The sequence below is a fragment of the Schistocerca serialis genome, chromosome 5 (assembly GCF_023864345.2).
Source record: "Schistocerca serialis cubense isolate TAMUIC-IGC-003099 chromosome 5, iqSchSeri2.2, whole genome shotgun sequence".
Classification (NCBI taxonomy): Eukaryota; Metazoa; Arthropoda; class Insecta; order Orthoptera; family Acrididae; genus Schistocerca; species Schistocerca serialis.
The window spans coordinates 611,617,435-611,644,629 of NC_064642.1; the positions used below are offsets into that span (position 1 = coordinate 611,617,435).

The 27,195-nt window shown below is 38.9% G+C and overlaps 1 protein-coding gene and 1 non-coding gene across 2 annotated transcripts in view; one reads left to right on the forward strand and one right to left on the reverse strand.

The window, feature by feature from the left end:
* LOC126482131 (protein eyes shut-like) overlaps window positions 1-27,195 on the reverse strand; it is a 259,779-nt gene that overhangs the window by 212,972 nt on the left and 19,612 nt on the right. Inside the window, 3 exon segments of the mRNA XM_050106108.1 lie at window positions 12,373-12,486; window positions 12,584-12,732; window positions 15,184-15,354. Of these exon segments, the coding sequence (XP_049962065.1) occupies window positions 12,373-12,486; window positions 12,584-12,732; window positions 15,184-15,314 (394 nt within the window). The 5' untranslated portion in view covers window positions 15,315-15,354.
* Trnal-caa (transfer RNA leucine (anticodon CAA)) lies at window positions 6,601-6,675 on the forward strand. The gene has a single exon. It is a non-coding gene; the product is annotated as a tRNA-Leu (tRNA).

Below are 27,195 nucleotides of genomic sequence, written 5' to 3' on the forward strand. Positions count from 1 at the left end.
GTGTCTGAGTTGTCAACACTGTTAGGCTGTCATGGTTCAATAAATTCTTAAAATGTTTTTTTAAGTATGTTTGTCTGGTCTAGGGATGGTAACACTTCACCAGTCTCACTCGTTAAAACCAATGTATGTTGCTGGTAGACAACACTGGCAAATCTTCAGGCCTGGAAAAAGGGGCATTATAACTTTGTCTCTTCGACTGCTATCATCAGATTATTTTGGTGTTCCCATTTCTTCCTCCTTACGAGCTAGTCTGTGTTTCACCTCGCCTCACAATAAGCTATTCTTTTATCGTCTGAGGGTTGCTCTAGCCATTTCAGCCTCCTCGCTGATCTGGTCTCTACAGATTTCTGACATTCTTCATCAACCAAGGTTTACTTTTGCGTCTTGGAAGGCAAACAAGCTCTTCATTTGCACTCAGTAGCACTGCATTCCGTAGTGTCAGCCATGTCCCTTCTATGTTGTTAGGATCTTCCAACGTTTTGAGATGTTCTGCAAATTTTTCTTGGTATCACTGTATCACTGCTACAGCTTTCAATTTTTCCTTGTCAAAGCAGACCATCCTTTCTGCATTATTTTGTCATTTGGTAGACAGTTTCAGACATAGTTTGGCCACAACCAAGAAGTGGTCGGAGTTCATATCTACCCTGCAGAAGGTTCGTACATGTTTGCATGTTTGGCACTTCCATGATGCCCTCGATCAACTAGAAAATGATCGATCTGGTTCTTCATATTTCCATCTGGGGACATTCAGGTAACCAAATGTACTTCTCTACATGGGAAGTACATACTTCTGATGGTCATTCTCATTGTTTCAGTGAAGTTAATTAGCCTGACACCATTCTCATTGCTTGTTTCATGGCTACTATCAGGGCCAATTGTGGGGCAATACTCCTTTTCTCTTCCCACTTTGGCATTGAAATGCCTAGGTAGCCCATCTGCTACATTTTCTAGGTTGAGATAGAAACTGTTCTTTGTTTCTTCATCAGCATCTTCTGATGGGGCATGACAGTTGACTAGGCACATCTTATATGGTTCAGCATTTAATATCATCCAGCAGATGTGGTCATTTCCATTGTTTAATTCACATGTAAATAATTTTATTGGTTGCTAATAAATAAACTAACACAATGAAGCTGATATTGCAAAAAAGAGAGGAGGCAGCGAAAAAAGGGGTAAAAAAGAAAGAAAAAGAGAAGAAAAATAAACACTTGTGCCAGATGCAATTCATCTTTACATAATTCCAATAAAACACATTTTAATGATTTTGTCTTGCTTATGAGAAAGTAGTTTAACTGCCACAACTCAAATTACCGCTGTTCTTTCACATTGTTGAATGTATGATTATTGAAATTAAACGCTTCAGTTGCCAAATATGTTAGAGTTTTATTCACACAACAAAGTGGCTACACTAAGGACATAACATCATATGACTTAGTGAAAGTGGTTCACTTTGTATTTAGCTGATAGAAAGCAAATGATCATGTTGCACAGCTCATACAGTTTTCATGAAGAATATTTTTCTGGTTGTGTCTAATTACTATTGGGATTAGTCACATTCTTGATACACACAAATAACCATCAAACAATGATAAAGAGTTCTCTGCTGATTATGCAAGCATCATAGTTATGCACAAAAGAGACAGGACATCAGAAGAAAAATAAACGAAATATTTTTAAAAATTATTCAATGGTTTACAGTAAGTGGACAGTGTTTGTCCAAAGACCAAGTTCAGCAATGTTAACAGATTTTGGCTAAGGAAGTATCAGAAAGTTTGTTTACTTTGCATACTTCCATTCATTACTGCCATTTGGAATAATTTTTGTAGGAGTTCTACAATTAAACAGAAAGTATTAATTGCACACTAAACACATCATAAGGATAATATCAAGTGTCAGCACCTGATTATCACTGAATCATGCAGGCTTATTCATCAAACTAGGTATATTGAGAACAGCCTCACAATACATTTATCTTTTGTTAAGTTTCTTCTGAGTAATAAGTCACAAATTGAAAATAATACAGGGTGGCAATAAAGTTCTGCTATCATTTCAAAAACTCATAACTTGGAAAAATCATTGCTCTACTAGAGATAGAGCATCATTGTATGTTGTAAAACCATCAGAAACTCATAAAGTTTTTTTCTGTTATGCCAGACTTTTAATATATGCACCGCTCACTGTACATAGAACATCAAGGTGATATTTGAATTCTGTCCATGTACAGGTCAGCATTCCAGCCTCAGTGATTCATGCACAATAGGTAGCAGTGTTATTGAATGGTGTTGTGTACATGTGATCCTTGACATAACTCCACAAAAAGAAATCCAATGACATGACATCAGAAGAGTGCGGGTGGACTATAGTGACCCATCCACCTCTCAGGAAATGTGTGTTCTTCCTGCATCTCCAAACTATGATGTAGGAGGGTATCATCATGCAGGAACGTAATGGACATTGGCATCTCTTTGATCTGTGATAGCAAAAACTGTTCAATCATGTTAAGTTCAACATTTCCCTCTATGGTATACTCTCCAAAGAAAAATGAGCCTGCCACCCTAACGTGCATTAGGCTATCCCAAGCATTAAGCTTCAAGGTGTCACAGATGTTATCATGTATGTTGTCTTGGTTTTCAGAGCTACAAATCCTAATGTTGTAGCAATTCACATGTCCATAAATGTGAGATGTTGCTACATGTGAAAACAGGCAATTTTCCAGGTAGTCATTGTGAGCATCTACGACTGCCAGCATGGAACATGCAAATGAATACTGCAAAGGATGATCATTTGGCTGCAATGTGTGGTCTATTTTGCACTTTGTATTCAAAGAGGCATAACCATATATGTAACACTTTATGGACAGTTGATCTTGCTTCCTGCAATTTGTGTGATGCTGATGAATTGACTTCTTGGGGCTGCATTAAATGCAGCTTGTATTCTGTCAACAAATTTGAGACATATGGAGGCATCCACTTCTAAGAAGGTATTACACAGACTATCTTTTTTAAGTTTTTGAAACCTCACATTACACTTGTTTTCTCTGATGGTGCTTAGGGAAGTCACCATTGTCTAAAGGACCAACATGGCCGAATTAAGAGGTACATAGCGAGACTGCAGGAGGGAGCATATTGCCAAGCCAGGACACGGTAGCAGAGAATGAGTCCATTACAAAATCAGCACTTTTCTCCCATTTACCAAGGCCTCATTTGATTTCCTCCAACACTCCCATTAATCAGGTACTGTAGGCAGGGGTCACAGGCATTCGTTCATCAGCAATCCTTGCCATGGGAGCAATGCTTAGTCCAACAATATGGGCTGCCATTGGGAAGTTGTGGTGACTTCCCATCCAAGTAACAGCTCTTAAGCAAGGAAAATGTCTTTCAATTCATAAAATTTTGAATAAACTATCACCGGTTCCTTTCAGACAATGGCTACCTGATAAGTATTCAACACTGGAGGTGTTTCTGTCTGTGGTATCCTGAGGTATCAGTGGTAGCAGATCATGCTCTGGAAGACAGGCACCAAACTGCAAACAGTGAAACATCTTTTATTAAACGGACAAATGGTTTCCGTCATAGCATTATGAAAGAAGCAATCGAAATAAAAATTTCAGATGTATCCTCACTAAAGAGAGTGGCCTTCAGCTAAGCAGAGCTTGAAGTGAGTGCAGTGGTCCTCAAAACGTTATCTTATACAGAAACAGCACATCACAGGTGGCAGCATGGCTACAAAAGGACAAACCACACAACAAGTCACACTTGACTATAGCCCAAGAGCACTTGGCTGAAAACTTTTGGGTTTTTAACCACTTGATCACTTGACATGGCTGGAAGCTTGAGAGAATTTTATCAGTATATGTAGTTGTGGAACCACACATTTAAAGTTTATATTTATTAGATTTCTTTAAGAGCTCCTGTGTATTCTTATCTATACCAATTTTCTGATTGTTTTGAATAGTTAGCCTGAATGTGGAGTCATAAGCCTATTTAAAATCTACAACCATATACAAATATTTTTTAGTTTTTCTTAAAATATTAACTTCAGATTATGGATCTGTAGTGCACAGGACCTACCTCTGACAAACTTGTGTGATATTCTTCTAATTCTGCATACAACTTTTCTTCAATTGTTCTGAAAGTGCTGCAGAAAATAATCTGCACGTTACAGAGAGAATAAATATAATCTTATGGTTGTTGACATAATTTCTGTCACTTTTTTGTGTAGTGGGTGGACTAATGTTATTTTCCTGTCATTTAAAGTGCAGTCCAGTCCTTTTCCTTCTTCCCAGGTTTTTTTTTCCACCAGTTTAACTTGTACCAGTTGCATTTCTCATCTGCTGTATTTTAGAATTTCTGATGATGCTTTAAAATTCTTCAAATAATTCAAAATTGTTCTTATTTCTTCATAATTTGGAGCTTGAGTTGTTCCTTGAATTATGTTAGATTTGCCTAATTCAAATATTTCTTTTTGTTCCTTACAATTCAGTAATATTAAAAAAATTCTTACTACAATTTTTCTCTTGTCCATACCAAGATTACCTTCTTCATTCCTAAAACACAAGCTCTTTGGCTGAAAGCTCTTTCATTTCATCTTAAATAATTGATAGGTGTTTATACTATAGTTATTCTTGAAGTTTTGATCAATCAGATCTGATATCTCTTTCTTGTACTTTCACTGAGTATTTCTGATGATTTTGTCTCTTTCCTTTTTAATGTTGCTAAAAAAAATGTAAATGTTGTGTGACTAGGGCCCCCCATTGGGTAGAACGTTCACCGGGTGCAAGTCTTTCAATTTGATGCCACTTTGGCGTCTTGCGTGTCGATGGGGATGAAATGATAATGATTAGGACAACACAACACCCAGTCCCTGAGTGGAGAAAATCTCCAACCCAGTCCTTAGGAACCCAGGCCCTTAGGATTAACATTCTGTCATGCTGACCACTCAGCTACCGGGGGCGGAACAATGTTGCTATGCTGTTCATATTCTTCTTGGTTTCCCACTAGATTTTCATTTTTTACATAGTCTTTGATCGTTCTTCTACTCCTATACTGCACTCTGTTGTCCACCAAAGGTGTTTTGTTATTTTTTTATTGGTATTCTGCTGCATGGTTTATTTCCTCTCTTATTTCTTACCAAATTCTAGAATCCACCTTTCTCAGGCTCTTGACAAATTCTGTATTATTCCCTTCGAATAGAGTCTGTTTATTTCTTTTAAAAAGTGTTAGCTTTATTCTATACATAAATTAACAGTAGTAAATAAACATTTTAAACAGAAGCAAAGCCTCTGTTTTGGGGAAGAAAAGCTGCTGATTCTCCTGATTACTGTCTTATTGCTGTTTACTTACAATGCAAGCTGCACAGTGGTGTAAGTATACTCTGTCATTCCAGAAGTACCTTGCTTATTTTCAAATTTTCTACAAAAGGTAGTTCACCAGATGAATACACAATTTCCTGTATCTTGTCAGATTGTTGAATACTTATAAATAGAATTATTGAATTCCAATAAGAACATCAGACTAGCTTGTATAATCTTAAAAGAAAGATATATTCTACATTTCTTAATTATCTACATCACAATTAATCTGAAGTAAATATTCTTTGTGCAGATTAAAGTTTTCCTGATGTAAGAGAGTTGCTGAGGCTCTCTTTTTCAATAGAAGGCAAAATTTAAATTTTCTATATTTTGCCAGACCACTAGCTCAACATCTTGGGGCAATGACGCCAAATGTTACTACGGCAGCATGTTATTTTTCATTGAGAACTTGAGTGTGCATTCATAATATTACCTCCTATGCAGAAAGTCCAACATTAATATTAAATGCCAATGAAAATGCAAGAAACTTAGACTAATGTTATACATATAGACACACATCAGACAATTATTTGCATTTATTTTCTTCTTTCCTCAACTAGGGAAGGTGATCAACAAAATAAATCAACTTGACATAAAAATGGCTTACGTATGTACTTGCTTTACTAGCATATTTTAATAAACCATTTTGACACTTCCTGTCTCATACATCCTTAGAACTCAAGATATGCAACATAAGTCAATTTTATGTCACTCTTATTTTACAATGAATGTCAATCTTGTATAATAGCATCATGCATATGGGATCTTTCCTGATTTATTCCAAACATATTCTTCTGGTGTCTGCTTTAGGATACTGGCCAGGGTAGAGTAGTCACTGTTCAGCATTTGCTTGCCAAAAGTTTAAGGCTCTTGCCACTGACTAATTGAGCTGCAATGCATTATAAAAAAAAAAAAAAAAAAAAAAAAAAAAAATCCCATAATGAGATTTTCACTCTACAGCGGAGTGTGCGCTGATATGAAACTTCCTGGCAGATTAAAACTGTGTGCCCGACCGAGACTCGAACTCGGGACCTTTGCCTTTCGCGGGCAAGTGCTCTACCAACTGAGCTACCGAAGCACGACTCACGCCCGGTATTCACAGCTTTACTTCTGCCAGTATCCCATCTCCCACTCCTACTTCTTTCAGGAGTTCTAGTTCTGCAAGGTTCGCAGGAGAGCTTCTGTAAAGTTTGGAATGTAGGAGACGAGATACTGGCAGAAGTAAAGCTGTTAGTACCGGGCGTGAGTCGTGCTTCGGTAGCTCAGTTGGTAGAGCACTTGCCCGCAAAAGGCAAAGGTCCCGAGTTCGAGTCTCGGTCGGGCACACAGTTTTAATCTGCCAGGAAGTTTCAAAAATCCCATGTTGGTAAACTACACTGAAAGTTGCCACAGACATAATTTGTTGTAGACAGCTGAGATGCCTTATAACGGTGTACTGTAATTACGATGTGCTGACTTTATCTCTTACACCATCAACATTATATTTCATTACAGAGTGTTTTGCTTATCCTCAACTTTGTTCTCTGAAGCATGTCATCTAAACCTTGGGCTCTGTCCTTTGACCGTCCCGTTTTGCCTTTCTGGCTGAGGAACTGGTCCAAAATTGCTCGCAATTTGTGGCTACTGTATCTTCCAGTATTAAGTATATTTTCTTACGTCGTGACTTCACTCTCTTCTCTGGCCCAGCCGATCAATTTGTTCATGCATACAATTTACCTTCTCTTTCATATACCGTATTTACTCGAATCTAAGCCGCACCTGAAAAATGAGACTCGAAATAAAAGGAAAAAAAAATTTCCCGAATCTAAGCCGCACCAGAAATTTGAGACTCGAAATTCAAGGGGAGAGAAAAGTTTTAGGCCGCACTTCCAAATCGAAACAAAGTTGGTCCATTGTAATATGAGACCCAATTTAAGTCGAATGAAAGACGATACAGTAGTTTGGTTCGAGTCGTAATCTTAGCAGTTAAGCTTTACCGGCTGCCATAGCTGCCATAGCCATTGCTATGCGTCAGGCGCTCCATCCATATTTATATGGGTACCCTTCCATTTTCACGTGCTTCATCTGGTTTGAATAGATTGCTTATTTTGCTTTGATCTGATAAGTGCCGTTTTCTTTGTTATAGGTGTTTACGTCACTCTAAGCTGAAAATGCATTACTGTATCACGTCATACATTGTTTGTCGCATTCTGATAGTGCGTGTTTACGGCCTGTCGCCGCTCGCGGCATGGCTTGTTTTTGTGCGCGCTACCGCCGCTTACAATAAAAAAAACAAAAAGGAGAGGAATCATCTCATTAGTGAAACAATGGCAAGAGACTGCTATTTGTTGTTACTTACACTGCTGCTTTCTTTGATAATGATCAACAAGAACCAAATAATAGACTGCGTATGATAGAACATGTTCTGAACGAGAGTTAGGTGAAAATTTTTCTCCGTTTAAAAATCTTTGCGGCCGCTTCTTTAGTACATCAAACTCTGCACAGAAATTAGTCATCTTAGATTTAAAAATCTAGTCAGTTGCCGTGCTTCATTTCTGACTGCATCACTATTAGGCATAAGAATAATACGAATATAAACATGACACGATACGTATATTCTTCCGCGTTTGCTGTTGTCTCACTCAAGTTTCGTAGTTTATTAGGCAGACAGGATTTAAATGAGATAGCAGCAAACATGAAAGAATACATGACAAAATGTTTATATTCATATTATTCTTATGGTGAAGATAATACTGCATGTGATTCACATTTCATCAGGTTCCTATTAGCAACCATCTCTTCTCACAGGTAGGAAAAAATTCAGAACGTAGAGTTTGCCATATTGACAAACATCCCAAACAGTCTTGCCAGTCGGATTTTCGTAATACATTGAAATTCTGCTACATTTGAAGATGAACAATACGGAATTTGTATTTACTTCGTTGGATAATGTATGAAAATGCAGTGGTCGAAACTCGGGGCGGAGAAAAAAAAGCTCGTCTTCCACTTTTTTTTTTAAATTTATTTACTGATGCTGAGGTTTTGGCGCCAGTATTTATCTCTGTGCTAACAAAGCATGCCTGTGTAGCGCTACATATATTCGACGGCAGAAGTTAGTTGTGGCGGCACCTACCAACATTTTTCAGAACTTCCACTTTTTTGCACTCGATTCTAAGCCGCAGGCAGTTTTCTGGATTACAAAGACCGGAAAAAAAGTGAGGGTTAGATTCGAGTAAATACGGTATGCGTTTTTTCATTCACAATAATCATCTGTCTATTCTTAACGGGCATTTGTTCCCCAAAGCTCTGAACCTACTGCACAATTGTGGTCAAACTCTGGTTTTCCCCAGAACTATCACGATCAGTGGTCATGCCGAAGTGATTTAACTAATCAATTATAAGAAGACTTACAGTTTAACAAAGTACAATGGTGACTGTGGTGCATCACACTAGGGAAAGGAGCCTGTGACCACTGAGACAGTGCCACACATTACTCCAAAGCCATAACATAATACGTATGTCATATTAAATCACATAACTCTATCTGGTGGTGGAGGTTTAAACTTTCAAAATTCATTGTGGTAATAAATAAACAGTCACTGGTAATAGTAAACTTGATTGAAACAATATTAATAACAGTGATGGTAAAGCCTACCCCAAAATGTTCGCATTTAAAATTAATCTGCCAAGTCAGGCTATTTTTGGTTATAAAGAAAAGCTAACAAAAATTTCCAATGATGACCCAGCACACACACTTCAATAGAAATAGTATGAAAAATAATGTCATTCCAGCTTATCCCAAGATGGACATTAGAACGAACATAATAACCACAAAGAAGAGATTGGAAAATGTACAGAAACTATTGGTGAAAAATGAACTCAAAGAACATTGATGTTTAACGCACAGCTTTATAATGTAGAATTAGTGTTGGGGAAGTTGCTTCATTAACAAGAACACAAATCCATTACTGAAAAAGTCAGAAAGTATGCCAAATCCATTGTGTAGACCAGGCTCGTCCAAACAGTGCCCCTGGGGCGCTAGCGCCCGGAATCACCCGCGGCCAGTGCCCCGGGCGAATTCGTATGTTGTCGCAGTGGCCGAGGCGTGTCGCTTAGCTGGCCGTGCGGACTGCACGACCGCCCGCCACGCCTCTTGACCTTATACCATTATAAGACACAACAACGGGTTTGGATATTTTTCTAGCCGCGGGAAACGTGTTAGAGTCAATGGGTTTAAAATGGGAACGCCTGACCAGTGTAACAATGGATGGAGCCCCTGCGCTACGAGGGATATGCCTTGGATTCCTGGGTTATGTCAGGTGAAAAATGGCTGAAGTCGGCTGTTCCTTATTCGCGGCAGTCCATTGTCTGATATACCAGGAGGTACTTTGTGCGAAGATTGTCAACATAAAAAATGTTACCGACACAGTTCTTCGAACGGTTAATTATCTTCGATCGCATGGACTCACACATCTCCAATTTAAAGAATTTCTGGCTGATATCGAAGCGGAATACCCGGACATCCCCTACCACACCGAAGTAAGATGGCTGAGCAGAGGAAAGGTGCTTCATTGGTTTTTCTTCTTGAGGGTTGAAATAAATACCTCTTTGAAATGAAAGGACATTCAGAAGAATTACTTTGTGATCCTAAGTGGGTGGCGAATTTGGCTTTTTTGAGTGACCTTACCGGTCATTTAAATACTTTGAACATTTCACTCCAAGGCGAAAATCACTCTGTTGCTGATTTAGCGCAGACGATTCAAGCATTTAAAAAAAACTTATTTTGTGGGGAAAACAGTTGAGCAAGAAGAAATGTGGACATTTTCCTGCACTAGACAGTGTTAAAGAAGATGTGGATTTTTCAGATTACGTTCAAATCATTTGCGAATAACAAGAACAGTTTGAAAACAGATTTTTGGAGATAAGTGAACTTATATATATTTGTTCGCCCGTTTTCCCTTCGGCAAGAGAACGTCGCACAAGTGCTTCAACTAGAGCTGATTGACCTGCAGTGCGACATCCGCCTGAAGAACCGCTTTCTTATGTGTAAAACTTTGGATGACTTTTACAGATGTCTTCCACTAGAGAAATATCCTCTTTTGCACAAGCACGCGGCCAAATTTCTCTCAATGTTTGGTTCTACGTATATTTGTGAGCGCTTTTTCTCTCTTTTAAAAGCCGGCCGAAGTGGCCGTGCGGTTCTAGGTGCTGCAGTCTGGAACCGCGAGACCGCTACGGTCGCAGATTCGACTCCTATCTCGGGCATGGATGTGTGTGATGTCCTTAGGTTAGTTAGGTTTAACTAGTTCTAAGTTCTAGGGGACTAATGACCTCAGAAGTTGGGTCCCATAGTGCTCAGAGCCATTTGAACCACTTCTCTTTTAAAGCTTGCTAAAACCAAGAACCGTTCATTACTTGGCAATAAAAATTTGACTAATTCTTTCAGGTTAGCAGTCTCACGGAATCTTGTACCAAACCTAGACAAAATCATTTCCTCGAAAAAGAAAAACGTAAAATGTTAATTGTCTTCTTTAACAATGTTGACTGTAAGAATTAAAGAGCTTTATATCCTTAATTCTTTTTTTAATACATTTTCAAACTTGGTCAGTTAAAATTATTACGTACAAAACAGCAAACTGAGGATGGTTCAAATGGCTCTGAGCACTATGCGACTTAACTTCTTAGGTCATCAGTCGCCTAGAACTTAGAACTAATTAAACCTAACTAACCTAAGGACATCACACTCATCCATGCTCGAGGCAGGATTCGAACCTGCGACCGGAGCGGTCGCTCGGCTCCAGACTGTAGTGCCTAGAACTGCAAGGCCACTCCGGCCGGCCAAATTAAGGATCCAATTTCTAAAGTATGAAAAGGGATACTAAAAGCTGTAGCACGAAGTATAACAAAAAATATTTACTTGTAACTACTAACAGTAAGAATGAGACACTATATCCCTTACATAAAACTATTTCTAAAATAGAATATTTTGTTTACGTTGGATCAAACCGCAGGACAGTCCAGCGCAGAGCAGTGCTGTGCGGTCTCACTCGCTCCGCAGCTATCTCTCTATCTCTCTCTCTCTCTCTCTCTCTCTCTCTCTCTCTCTCTCTTGCTCCTATGGCGACACTAGCGACACATGGTCGCGGAAGGGGCGCTGAACTACACTGCCTTGTGCCTGCGGGGCGCGGGCGCGTCCACCGGGCGCAATTGTTGGATGAGCCTGGTGTAGACAATGAGTTAGAAGGTGGGGTTGGCTAGTTCTGGATCATCTTTTGCTGGGTATGATCTGTTTGTAAATTGTTTTCTTTCAAAACATACAATGAATTTCAACATTAAATGAATGACAGTATTTTGAAAAAGAAGGGGAAGCTTACATAGATTTTTCATCTCATATGAAAGTTAAGAGTTTAACATCTTGTTGGTAGCAAGGTGAGGTGGCAAAGCATTAACTCAGATGACGTAGCACGAAAAAAGGAATCAGCCATGTGCTTATCTACAGGGTCAGCATGATTTAGGAATACAGCACAAAACTGGAATCAGATACTGATTTCAACTCTGTTCCTCCGAACTGCGAGTCCAATTCCTTAACCATTGTGCCATCTTGTTGTTTCCATGAGATTCTTCTTATTCTTCATCTTCTTTCTTACATTTACGTTCAAAAGACAAAAAAATCTGATATGAAGATATCGGACTTCATTACTTCCACTAATGCATTTCTGATACACCTCCAAGCAACAGACATTCTTTCTACTTTCATTTGCAAGAGACAGCTTCATTGCAAAGCCATTTTGAGTAATTACTTATATCCATCAACCAATGTTAATTACTAACATCTATCAATTAATGTTACCTCTATATGTATGCTGATTGTATAAAATGTAGCACTGAGTACTGGTGTTATGTAAATCTTTAAGCCTTTCATCTTGTGTTCATTTTGTGAGGTAAAAACGGTGTATTTAATATGCATAATTCAATAGTAAGTTGAAAAAAAAAAAATACATGTAAAACACACAGTGTAAGGTATTTGTAGAATATATAGTCACCTGAGTAGCCTGGTAGACACTGACATACATAGCCATTGACTTCATCTACACATGTACCATTGTTCAGACAAGGATTTGACTCACACTCATCAAAATTTTCTTCACACTGTTCACCTGTTTAAAAAACTGAAGTTATTAGAAGTATTAAATGCAATAGTATTTCTGGCTACATTTATTACTTAAAAAAATATTAAAATTATTGTCGCATTACCCATGTACCCATCTGGACAAGTGCAGTTGTATGATGCAACACCATCAATGCATGTTCCTCCATTCATGCAAGGGTTTGACCAACACTCATCCCAATTTGTTTGGCACTGTATGCCAGTATAGCCATCAATACAATAGCATGTATAAGAACTGAAACAAAGAAAACGTAAATAGCACTGTGAAGTTTGAATATATGCCAGAAAAAATTCAATAAAATATGAGTGCCAGTGACTATATTTATCATACAGCATCTTCAAAGTTGCAAAATGAAAAATCATCACCAGTCACAATTATAGAGGGAAAAAAGACAAGTTACCAGACATGTCCACTGCCAAAATGAGACTGTGTATCTTAGATCAAGGTATTCACACAACTCTATCATAAATGAAACTTTTTATGTATTAGTATACAAGGATAGTTCACTACTCACCAAATAGAAGTACCACTGTAACAGTAGACAGGCACATAGAAAACAATGGCAACTTACAAAGAAATTGCAATATGTTCTCCTTTAGAATTAAACACAAACACACAAACAGACACCCACACACAGGGATGAACAATATTGGAGGGTCCAGGAAAGAGGGAGTCAGTGTAAACCACACATTTGACCACATTTGTACTAATCAGACACTTAGTTTAGTAACAGCCACTCTCACAGCTCGAGATGAGTAGTCTGCTGCCACCTAACATACCTGATGCTACTGAGCAGCTGATCATTTATGTCTCCGAAACATTTACATCTACATCTCATTCTCACTATCACAGACAAATTACAGTCAGATACAACAGTGGGGACTGGCTGTTATATATACTGGAACCAAAATTCATCTTATTATGGAAAAGCACTATCTCAACTTAATATCAAATGAATTGACAACTCTATATGTTACAATATTCAAAATAATAATAGAAAAAATGTGTATCAAAATAGAATGTACAACTTAAAGTTGCATCAAAGTGGGGACACTTATTGATTCAATATTACCAGGTGTACCAGTATGAAATGATCGTTTTTTTTTTTGTGAAAATGAAACACTAATTTTCAATTGAAAAGTAAAAACATTTTATTCAAAGTACTGACCATTGCTTTCTATACATTTTGACCACCTTTCTGGCAATTTGTGGACACCACGCCAATAGAAATGTTCGGCTTTTGAAGCAAACCAATCAGACACCCAATTTTCGACTTCTTCGTAGGAATCGAAGTGTTCCTCAGCCAATGCATTTCCCATTGATGAAAACAAATGGTAGTCGGAAGGGGCCAAGTCTGGTGAATATGGCGGGTGGGGTAGCAGCTCCCAGCCAAGTGTTTTGATTGTATCCTGAATCAGGTTTGCTTCGTGTGCAGGTGCATTGTCGTGTAAAAAAATTACTTTGCCATGTCTTCTGTACCCATTCTGGTCTTTTTTCGATCAATGCATAGTTCAAATTAATCATTTGTTGTCTACAGCAATTAGTATTCACAGTTTCAGCAGGTTTTAGAAGCTCATGATACACCACACCTTTCTGATCCCACCAAACACAGAGCATTGTCTTCTTGCCGAATCGATTTGGTTTTGCAGCCGACGTTAATGGTTGTCCCGGATTAACCCATGATTTTTCCCGTTTAGGATTCTTAAAATAAATCCATTTTTCATCGCCAGTAACAATTTGATGCAACACATGTCTTTGAAACAAAATTTGACAAATGGTTTTTCGGTTTTCCATGTGTCTTTCATTCAATTCATGTGGCACCTATTTTCCACATTTTTGGATCTTTCCCGTAGCTTTCAAACGGTCCGAAATTGTTTGTTGTGCAACATTTAGCATTGCTGCCATTTGCTTCTGACTCAAAGTATCATCTTCATCCAATATTGCTTCCAATTCGGAGTCTTCCAACTTTTTTGGTGGTCTTCCACGTTCTTCATTTCTTACATCAAAATCATTATTTCTGAAACATTGAAACCATCTTTTGCATGTTACTTCTGATAGAACATAATCACCATATGCCTCAACAAGCATTTGATGCGACTCTGCAGCACTTTTTTTCAAATTAAAACAAAAAATTAATGCTTTCTGCAAATCATCACTTTCTGGTACAAAATTCGACATTGTTAACACGATGAAAACATATGATGTTGTTTGTTCCATGACTTGATGTATACTAAATATCTTTGACAGATGTCATACCATCCAAACAAAAAAAAAAATTAAGGCTCGTTCACAACAAATGTTCCCTATCGACACATTTGTATCTTAACACTCATTTCATACCAGTAAACCTGGTAAATCTGCAATTTTCAGACTGTATTTGCAAGATAAATAGCGTTTCTCACTTGCACCAAATTCTGAAAATTGAGCTCATAACAGTGAGATACTGACAACTTCTGATCACTGCAATGGAATTCTGATGCAACAACAAGATAAATTGTAATACTTTGTACTAGGACACACTCAACAGCCTCTAAAGTCCTTATATACACATTATGCATGCTACATGACTGGTCAAACTACAATTACACTGCGCTGACTTTTCAAATGAAGGAAACTGTATTCAAAATACATTTATTTCTAATTGATCAACACAATGAGATTATCATTTCAAGATGATGAACATACCTATTAAGGTCATCTATGCAGATTCCATGAATACATGGGTTGCTGAGACATGCAAATCCAGCCTTTGTTATTGAAGAAAATAGTCCTATGGCATAGAGGGCCACAATAAACACTTCACCCAAGAGCTTCATGGGTCATCCTGCTATTATCAGCTATGCAGTTCTAAGAGACCTGTAAAGGTGTAGGCATAAGATATTTCAAAACCAAATAAAAATTTGCTAAATGATTGCACATTTTGATTTCCTTTTACTTTACCCTGAAAAGAGTTGTAATTTTAATTATAGAAATTTTGGAGTAATGTAAGATATAGAAAACTATAAACAGAATTGTAAGAAAGAAGTAAACTGAAAAATTATTGACAAATGTTCTGTAATTATTCGTGAAGATTTCACAACAGGTCATGTTTTCTTCCATTTTATGTTAATTTGCTGCTTGTTCTCCTAACCTTATATTGTGTACAGACTGTACGCCATACAGACTGGCAACCATTCTTAGACTGATCATTACGGCCTTCAGCCCTTAATTCAGACTTGTGTAAATTTAATGCTAAACATGAATTTTCACAAACTATTGTAGTGACTAACTTCTCTCCAATGGAAGAGTATTTTGGTTTATGGACTTTTCAAGAAAACTATGGTACCTAGTTTACATGCACAGTGTTCACATTGCACCTCAACTGGTGCACAACTTACCATGTGGCTACAGGTAGACAGTGTCAGTGTGGATCTGATTCTTATGTCACAAAGACCTTGATAATGAATTTTCGTTCCACCATATCTAACCCTTTGCATGTTACTACCCAGTTGTTGCTGTTACTCCAGAACATGCAACAGATCCTACACACAATGGTGAACAAGATGGCAACCATCACCACATCGAACCCAGAGCTGTCCAACAGCCTTTCCACATCGATTCACTGGTGAAGGAATTCAGAGGGACGTCACCATTGTTCCAGGTGTTTGACCAGAAGATCAAGCCCTGAGCAAACTACGTAACCAGACTGGAGCAATATTTCCTGGCCCATGGTATCACTGGTGACATCCAGCAGTCCACATTCTTCTTACCCTATGCAAGCCCAGAAATGAATCATTTACTGCAGCAACTCACTCTGAAGGGAAGCCCGACAAACTCCTCCCATACAATCACTTAAAGGCATGTTTATTAAGATATTCTTATTCTCAAGTACATGTTGCTACGGTCTGCCATAAGTTTTTTAGCTGCCACAAGCTTAGTGGACAATCTTACAGAGAGCAAAGAGCAAAATTGTGTGATTTGTTCCATGGCTGTCAGGTTCAAGGTTATAATCCTCACTGTAAACCATCCAACACAACTTCACTTGTCAGAAACATGACATTTGTACATTCATCAGATGAAGGACTCCATATTGACCTCCTCAATTTTAAGGATTCCAAGTTACAGACTTGCCTCCCCATTATTCAGGCTTTTGAAGAATCTCTACAATCATTAGCAAAATTACAAGACCTTTCACAAATGTTATGGCCCACCCGACTCACCAGCCCCAACCTTGGCCTTTACAGCATTCTGATTTGTCTGCACCTGGCAAGCCCTCTACCAATGTGCATTGCCCAAAATAATTATTCTCATGCAGCAACTGTTTTATCACTCGCCTATGGCAACACTGTTATTATCAAACTTCCTGGCAGATTAAAAGTTTGTGCCAGATTGAGACTCAAAATTAGAATCTTTTCCCTTTTCTGGCCAAGTGCTCTACCAACTGAGCCACCCAAGCATGACTTATGACGAATCCTCACAGCTTTACTCGCGCCAGTACCTCATCTCCTACCTTTGCTGGACTAAATGTTCTTCCTGCGACAAGACAGGAAACAAGGCAGAAGTTTGCCAATCTTCCCTCAAGATGAAGGTAGATTATGCTCACATGGAGCCCCTTTCTCCTGGAGTTGAAGAGGTGTCCGATGCCTATACTCCAGACATTTTACATGTCAATAGTGTGCTCCCTGTATCTGACAGACTCTTCAAGCTCTCGGTGGAAGTCAACACAGTCTCTGTGGAGTTTCATATTGACATGTGTTCTTCCACAATTATCAATTTGGGAGACTTATGGAGTCCCCTCCACTACAGGAATTCTGCTAGCTACAGCAAGAATACTATCAAAATGAAAGGACAATTCACAGCTTCCAATCAGCATCATTCTACTGTCTTCATGGCAGGCATCTTGGTAGTAACTATAATTGCCCTGTTAAACTGTTAGAAACTTAGTCAGCCGGTGTAATTTTGAAATAAGAGTTCATGTGAAGCGCCATTGCTACACAGGCAAAGGTCAACTGTGGAAACTAAGCCACTGAAAATGAGAAGCAATGTTATTCAGGAATACACCCAACTAACTACACAAAATAAGAGGGCGTGTACATTTGCAAGTGAGTGGTTCAAAGTAAGAATTAATACTGTAAGGGAAATCGGTCATAAGTATAGTTATGTTGGTACACACTCAGTTGTTTGCGAACGTACAATCGGGATAGAGGCATGTATGTTCTAAGTAATATCATTCCCATGGCCTGGGTAAAAAGAATTGTGGTTAAAATGCATTTATCCTTCTAAAAAGAAAATAATCAGACTTCACAATTAAAATAAAAGAAAGACTGCAGGTTCTGAATGTCATAGCAAATATGACCTAAATATTGAAATTGACATTGGCAGCCACAAAGGGAAAGAGATGACCACATTCACGTACCTCTATTGCTGAGCAGCACCGCCGTGAAGATCGTCACCTCCATCTAAATTCTCCATACAAAATTAAAATAATAGTAATAATCTTCCAAAGTTACAGGAGCTGGGATCCATGGTATCGTAAATGAAAAAACTGTATTGTTTTATAATTTGCTTTTATTATATAACACAATTTCACTTTGAATTATGGAGCACTTGGTTTACATCTTACGAGGATCACTCCAAAAGAAATGCATACTATTTTTGTAAAAATACAGATTTCATTCTTCATGTGTGAAAGTTGTACAGTGTGTAGACTTGTTTTCAAACTTAGTTCAACCTGTTCCCGTGAGTGGCACTGTCACAGCATGTCTTCAAGATGGCTGCTACATTTGACGTTCGTCAGAAGCAACGTGCTGTCATAGAATTCCTGTGCTGTGAAAACGAGACAGTGGGAAACATACACAAGACGTTGAAAAAGGTGTATGGAGATGCGGCTGTTGATCACAGTACAGTTAGTTGGTGGGCAAGCAGGTTATGTGATGAAAGCGGGCACGGCAATATTTAGGATTGTCCTTGCAGCGGTAGGCCTCGTACTGCACACACTGCAGACAATGTGCAGTGAGTTAACGAATTGGTGACTGCTGACAGACACATCACAGTGAACAAATTGTCACACTATGTTGGGATAGGGGAAGGAAGTGTTGCAGAATACTGAAAGTGTTGGTGTTAAAAAAGGTTTGTGCCAGGTGGGTTCCCAGGATGTTGACAATGGCTCACAAAGAAACAAGAGAAACAGTATGCAGCGAACTTTTGGAACAGTACGAGAATGGTGGAGATAAATTTCTTGGAAGAATTGTGACAGGTGAGGAAAAATGGCTCCATAATTTTTCACCAGAGCAAAGAGGCAGTCAATGGAGTGCCATCATGCAAAATCACCCAAGAAAAAAAAAAATCAAAACCACACCTTCTGCTGGAAAAGTTATGGTTATGGTATTTTTCGTTTCTGAAGGACTCTTGCTTGTGGACATCATGCCAAGTGGAACCACTATAAATTCTGATGCATATGTGATGACACTGAAGAAACTTCATGCTCGACTGAGTCGTGTTCGACCACATCAGCAAAAGCAGGATGTTTTGCTGTTGCACGACAATGCACGGCCACATGTCAGACAAAAAACCATGGAAGCGATCACAAAACTCGAATGAACAACACTGAAACACCCGCCTTACGGTCCTGACCCGTCTCCATGTGACTATCATCTCTTTGGGAAACTGAAAGACTCTATTCATGGAACAAGGTTTGAAGATGATGACTCCCTTGTGCACTTTGCCAAACAGTGGCTTCAACAGGTTGGTCCAGAATTTTATCGTGCGGGTATACAGGCACTGGTTCCAAGATGGCATAAGGCAGCTGAAAGGGATGGAAATTATGTGGAGAAATGAAAATATTGTTCCTATAGGATGTATCTACACACTAAAACTTTCAAACATGTACAATAAAAGATGGATTTTTAAAAAAATAGTGGGTATTTCTTTTGGAGTTACCCTCGTGTTATCAGCACATGAGAACAATGAGAGTTAACTATTACTAAAACTAATAAACGAAGAGTGTAAATCTTCTTTTGTATGTCAGTGTTAAATATTTTTTTAAATTAATCTTTGGTGTGAGAGTCAAATTATTATCTATACATTTATCGATAAGTAAAAATTATTAAGTTCCTTAAGTACCAGTGAATGAGCCACAAAAATCCTTGGTCTGGAATTTTTTTATGATTTTGGCTTGGAAGTACATACTCCCATCAACAGCATTCAATCGTCAGTGACTAGCTGCTACTTAAGCAACAAATGATCTGAGTGCAAATCAGTTTTTCTCATCTTAACACCAGCATTACTGGATTTGGGGCTCATATCACTCTCACTCCAATAGCCAATACCTCCTTCTTCAAAGTGTGGAATATTCACTTCACTCTCAGGGATAAGCCACAGTCACAACTGCAGTGCCTCCAACAGGAAGGCATTCTCACTAAGGGCACCATCAGTCAGGGCTACGCCAAGCAATCATGTGGAAAAGCCAAATGGGTCACTTCAAATTCAAGACCACAATCAATGCACAGTCTGTCATTGAAACCTACCCAATTCCAAAATTGGAAGACATTATGGTGTGACTCGCAGGAGGTGAGATTTTTGCCAATACTGATTTGCAGGATGCTTCCTTCAGCTCCCTCTGGATGAGGCATCCGGAACATTCTAGTCATTAACACTCTGTTTGCATTTTTCTGCTATAACAGGCTTCCTTTTGGCATTGGCAGTGCTCCAATTATTTTTCAATGATACCTTGAACAGCAAATGAGGAATATACCCGGCACAGCAAACTACCTGGAGAACATACTAGTCAGAGGTAAAAATGCTCAGGAGGTGGCAGCCAACCTTGATGATTTCTTTGCCATTTTTCAACTAACCAGTCTCAAGGCTTACACAAGACTCATTTTTTGTCCCTGAGGTGGAATATCTTGGCCATGTACTTAGTGCTCCGTGAGTACAATCCACACAACAACATACTGAAGCCATTCAGAAACTCTCAGTCCCACAGGATATCAAGCAACTATTAAAATCTGTTCTTATTGATTTCTCCATCTTAAGCTTACTGTACTTTAATTAAAGAAAGTTTTACAACAGACACATTTTGCTTTTATTTATAAAGCATCTTCTGTCATTATTCTGCAAATTAAATACATACATTTGTACATTTTTGACTATATTATGAAAAGTATATATTGCTATTCACCATACTGCAGAAATGTTGAGTCGCAGATAGGCACAACAAAAAGACTGTCAAACAAGTAAACTTTCAGCCAAAAGGGCTTTCTTCCAAATTAGACAACATATACGGACACACTCAAGCAAGCACAATTTATTCACACATGACCAATTTCTCTGGCTGCCGAGGCAGCAGCAAGACCCATTCTTTGTCGCTGAGGTGGAATATCATGGTCATGTTCTCAGTGCTTCAGGAATACAATTCTCACCCAAACCAGAGACAATGGAACGTGTGTGTACTTTGCATTTGCTTTAGTGTGTGTATGTATGTTGTCTAATTTGGAAGAAGGCCCTTTTGGCTGACAGCCTGCTTGTTTGACAGTCTCTTTGTTGTGCTTATCTGCGACTTTTTTTTTTTTAATTTAATTGAAAATCCTCTGTCATATGCCTCATGGTAATTTGCAATTATAGATGTAGATGTTGATGTCGATGTAGAATATCTGCTCTTTATTGTGAGTACCAAACTATCCTTTTTGTAATATTGTCATTATTCCATCCTGGACTTTTCATTGTTTGATTTTGTACATTTTTGATTGTTTCACATTAGAAACAGTATTTTTGTTTATAAAGTTGGTGCGCACTTTACTTAAAGTGTTTCTACCTCTTGTTTCAATATTCTCCAAACCACTGCTTCTTCCCTCCTTGTTAGCCGAGGCTGATGTCAAAAGACTTCGTTTCACACGTACATCTGGCAGTTTTGTCTTTCTGCAGTTTTTCTTATGCTGCATTAGCATACTGTTGGAAATCGAACTGAAGTTATGTGTGTTCTCACTTAGCACAGTGTTAGTGTGTTTGTGTCTGTTCGTTTTTGTTTTTGTGTAAGTTGTAAACATTGTCAACCTGAGAAACTACATTTGTTTTTAGCTATATATATTTAATTTGTGTATGTGTGTGTGTGTGTGTGTGTGTGTGTGTGTGTGAGAGAGAGAGAGAGAGAGAGAGAGAATGTGTGTAAATTAGTGAAAATGTCTTATATGTTCGGCAGAGATGTGAGAGGAGATGAGGGGAGGTGGGGAGGGGGGGGGGGGATGATTGCGAGTTAAAATCAAAATGTATCTGGTGTAAAACTCCCTTTAATTAACTTTCAGTAGTAAGCTTAAGAGAGAAAAACTGATATAACTGATTTCAATAGCTGCTGCACAGAAGATGGCCATGCAAACAAACATGCTACAATTTGTGCCCGGCCAACTTAATTATTATCACAAGTTCATCCCACAAGCCGCAACCATAGCAGAACTGTTCCATCAGCTGTTATGTGAAGTTTAATTGGCCTCTAGTCTGCGATAAAGCCTTCTATATGCCTTATGGCCTACGGTCCATCAAAACCTTTAATTGTAGCAGCTACTGCTTCTGGTTATAACTTGGGCATGATATTATCTCAAAAAGTACATGGTTTGAAACATCAATACTGCATTCATATCCAAAACTCTGACACAGACACAACCGGACAACAGCATAATGGAAAAGAAGGCCCTGGGTATTGTGTTCACACTCCGGAAATTCGACAATTATGTGTACAGCCGACATTTCACATTACTAACTGAACATAAATCTCTTTTCCCATTATTCAAGGCAGTCTTCAAATATTCCAACGAAACTGGCTCATTGCTTCCAGAGGTGGGCATTATTTTTGTCTAGCTAGCCATGTTACACCAAATACCACTCGACAGTTCAACATGCAAATGCTGACGTTCTCTCCAGGTTACCTTTGGACAGGACACACAACTCAGTTTACAACCCAGTTTTCAAGGAAATACTCTGGCTGGTGCAACAGGAGTGGCTGACAGATTGGAAACAATTGAATCATTTAGAAGTCCAAGCATTCCAGCATATGCACATGCACATCCACCCTCAATGGAGTCCTCTCGGTTCAAGAGAAGATAGTCACACTGATGTTGTGATCCCATCCGCCTTGTAACACCGCATGTTGTGCCTCCCACACCAATGCTACAGGGAAGTTGTGCTTATTAAGATGATAGCCTATCAACATGTGTATTGGCAATGTGTTGATGCAGATATTACTAACATGAAGGTGGATTGTGAGACCTGCCAACTTCTCTTCAAAAGGTCATTCTAATTAGACCTGGAGGAGACCTTTTAGTAACATCATATTGAGAATTAAGGGAACCAACCAGATGAGCTGCTCATCGTCAAAGCCTGCAGACAGCATGGTGCAACCATTCTGATCAAGTGTATTATGGATGACACAGTGACCGACTGACTGTTAGATGCTGATACTGGCTGGGGACTTGAAAGCTCTGCTGGAACATACTGATCCCAAGCTCTGAGATTCAGAAGCATTCAAGTCTGGAATGAGACTGCTGTGAGCTTTGTTGTGCCAATGATAGCACTGTATGCAACAAGATGTATGAGACAGACGAAACGTCCATAGACTTCAAGAAGAATGTAATAATTCCAATTCCAAATAAAGCAAATGCTGACAGGTGTGAATATTACTGGACTATCAGTTTAATAAGTCATGCTTTGCAAAATACAAACATGAATTCTTTACAGAAGATTGGAAAAACTGCTAAAAGTTGACCTCCGGGAAGATCAGTTTGGATTCCAGAGAAATGTAGAAACACACAGGACAGTACCAACTGTATAGCCTACCTTAGAAGCCAGGGGAAGGAAAAGAAAACCGATGTTTATAGCATTTCTAGACTTACAGAGAGCTTTCAGTAATGTTGACTGGAATACACTCTTTGAAATTCTAAAGATAGCAGGGGAAAACACAGGGATTGAAAAGCTATATACCACTTGTACAGAAACCAGATGACAGCTATATTAGTCAAGGGGCATGAAAGGAAAGCAGGTGAGAATCATGTGAGACAGTGTTGCAGCCTATTGCCAATGTCATTCAATCTGTACAATGTGCAAGCGGTAAAGGAAACCAAATAAAAATGTGGAGTAGAAATTAAAAGTTTAGGGAGAAAAATGAAAACTTTAAGGTTTGCCAACAACATTTTAATTCTGTCAGAGACAGCACAGGACTTCAAACAGCAGTGAATGGAATGGACAGTGTATTGAAAGAAGAATGTCAACAAAAACAAAACAATGGTAATGGAATGTTGTTGAATCAAATCAGGCAATGATGAGGGAATTCAATGAGGAAACGAGACACTAGAAATAGCAGAAGAGTTTTGTTATTTGGACAGTACAATAACTGATGGTGGTCAAAATAGGGGGGATATAAAATGTAGATTGACAATGGCATGAAAAGCCTTTCTGAAGAAGAGAAATTTGTTACCATCGAATAGAGATTTAAGCGTTAGCATGTCTTTCCTAAAGGTACTTGTCTAGAGAAGGATAATGTGAGTGATACACAACTCAGACAACCAGCGAATAGAAGCTTTTGAAATGGGGTGCTGCAGAAGAATGCTAAAGATTGGATGGGTGATCATATAATTAATGAGGTGTTGTTGAAGAGAATTGGAGAGAAAAGAATTTTATGGGACAACTTGACTAAAGGAAGGGATCAGCTGATTGGACACATTCTTCTGACACATAAGGGGATCACAAATTTAGTACTGGAGGGAAGCGCGGGTAGCAAAATGTGAAGAGGGAACCAAGAAATCAATATGTTAAGCAGTTTGAAGAGGACATAGGTTGCAGTTGTTATTCACAGATGAAAAGTCTTGCACAGAATAGAGTAGCATGGAGAGCTGCATCAGACCAGCCTTTGGCTGAAGACAACAACAACAACAAGATAACAACAGATATTACTCACAGTTTTTGGATGAGGAAGGTCCTCTTTTAACCAGACCATATCTCACAAAAAACAACTATAATCACACCTATCTACAACAAGGCTAACAGAAATGATCCACAAAATTATCATCCAATATCTTTGAATCAGTTGTGGAATCTTGGAACACATTCTAAGCTCGGGCAGTGTGAGGTATCTTGAATGGAATGATCTCTATGCCAACCAGCATGGGAACCAAAAATGTCAGTCACGTGAAACCCAACTCCCACTTTTCTCACATGGCATCCTGAAAACCATGGACCAAGGCAGTCAGGTAGGTGCATTATTTGTTTGACTCCGTTCCATACCAACATTTGTTATCAGAAGTATGATCATACTGGACATCAAATAAACTTTGTGACTGGACTGAGAATTTCTTAGTGGGGAGGATGCAGCATGTTATCTTGGATAGAGATTCATCAACAGATGTAGAAGTAACTTTGGATGTGTCCTAGGGTACTATGTTCGGACCTTTGCTTTTCATGTTGCATATTATGATCTGGCTGATAATATTAAGAGTAACACCTCTCCTCCAAAGAAGATGTTCAAAGCTGCACCCTCAATCAGTAAAGTCATGGCAACAGTCTTCTGGAACTCTGAAGGGGTTACACTGTTTGATGTCCTCCCATATGGTGCAACAATCAACTTGAAGTGTATTATAAGGAAACTGAAGATATGACTTCAGCCTGTTCATCGCAACAAAAATGAAAACGAACTTCTCCTTCCCCTTGACAATGCAAGGCCTCTTACAAGTCTGTGCACCTGAGAGGAGCACACAAAATTTCATTGGACTGTTCTTTCTCGTCCATCTTACAGTCCTGATATCGTACCTTGAAACTTTCATCAGTTTGGACCAATGGAGGATGCCCTCCTCATGAAGCAGTGTGTGGATAATGGCTCTGACGGTGACCAGTAGAGACGTACCATACAGGCATAGAGGCCCTCCCAGTAATGTGGCATAAGACCACTGCACTGAATGGAGATAATGTTGAGAAACATTTTTTTGCAGCCAAAAGAGTGAGGAATAATAGGGTGTATTGGAATCCTGAACAATACCACCATGGTGTGCATCTTCATATTTTTGTGGCACAAAGACTGATCCATAAAATTTCAGACGTGCAGCCACATAAATTCAACTTCTTCTTCTAATATTTCGACTGAGTACTGTCCAGCCACCTTCAGTGCGAGCCGAACTGACTGATCCTCCAACACTTGCTCTGTCTTTTTTAACCTGCGGAAAGCAGCACTGTGCATGCGACTACAGATACACAAGGCACCAGAGACGTTGATTGGCAGCAAAGAGGTATGACATATGCATGGAATTAGATCTATGGCTGTGCAGTTGATCCACACGGTGATATCAATGTATCACTGTGAGCTGCGTCATCGCAACGTCTTTGTGATTTTATTACAGAAATTGCCGGATTCCATGATATGTAGAAGCTGACGCCGCTATCTCTATCAATTAAATTCATCACCAAACAAATTTCAATTGCTTCCTTCACTACTGTGTCCCAGAAAGTTGAATTCGAGGCTGAAATTTTTATGCTATCATACACCATAGAGTTCCCAGTATCAATACAGTGCTCTGCCACTGCAGATTTATTAGGTTGTAAGAGCCGGGTGTACCTGTGGTGCTCTGTGCCTCTCTCCTGGACAGTACGTGTCATCTGTCCCATGTATGAATGGCCGCATTAACAGGGGATCTTGCAAACCCCATGCTTCCGAAGTGCCATATCATCTTTAATGGAACACTGGAGTACTGCTGTCTTTGGTGGAGGGTGAAAAGTCGCTTTCACTATGCACTTACTGAGGATCTGTCCTACTTTTGACCACAGGCTTCCCACGTATGGCAAAAAAGCCATGGATTTAAAACTATGTGTGTCTTCTTCTGCGTTTCTTATATCCACAGTTGGTTTCATTTGTAGTTCCTTATGTATCTGCTGTGGAGAGTACCCGTTGGCTTCAAAAACTCTTTTGAGGTGTAGAAGCCCGTCCTCCAGACTGCTCTTGTCAGCAATGACGTGTGCTCTGTGTACCAGAGTTCTGAGTGCACTCATCGTCTGCGAAGGATGGTGGCAGCTATTTGCAGGTAAATATACATCCATATGGGTCGGTTTTCGATATACTGTGTGTCCCAAAATCCATCATCTTTGTGCCATACCAACATATCCAAAAATTGAAGGCATCCATCTTTACGATTTCCACCATGAACTGAATTTGCCTGTGGATGGAATTCAGATGATTTAAAAAATTCTTTTAACTTGTCTTCACCATGGGACCACATTACAAAGGTGTCATCAACACACCTCCAAAACACTGTGGGCTTCAAGCTAGCAGATTCCAGTGCCTTCTCCTCGAAGTCTTCCATAATATTCAATAACGAATTTTATGAACAGACTGATGGTGTCGCCAAGGGTAGCCCTTTGTCGTCTTTGCTGGCCAACATTTTTTATGGAGGACTTTATTGGCATAAAATAGCTGAGATAATATGAGCCCAATTTTGACTTAAATGGTCCATTTTCGGGGGAAAGCATTCCATGGTTCTGTAAGTTAGTTGACACATAGGTGCCTAAACGGCATCAGTAAATGAGTAACACTGTAATGGATAATGACAGTGAATCTGAAATACTATTTAAAAAGCAACAAACATTGTGGAAAGGTAAAATGAACATTTACAACAACCCTCCTTTTTCAGATGCATCTTGGTAAGAGTTTCAAAGACAAATTGTGTCCACAGTCAAAAACTAAACCTCTTT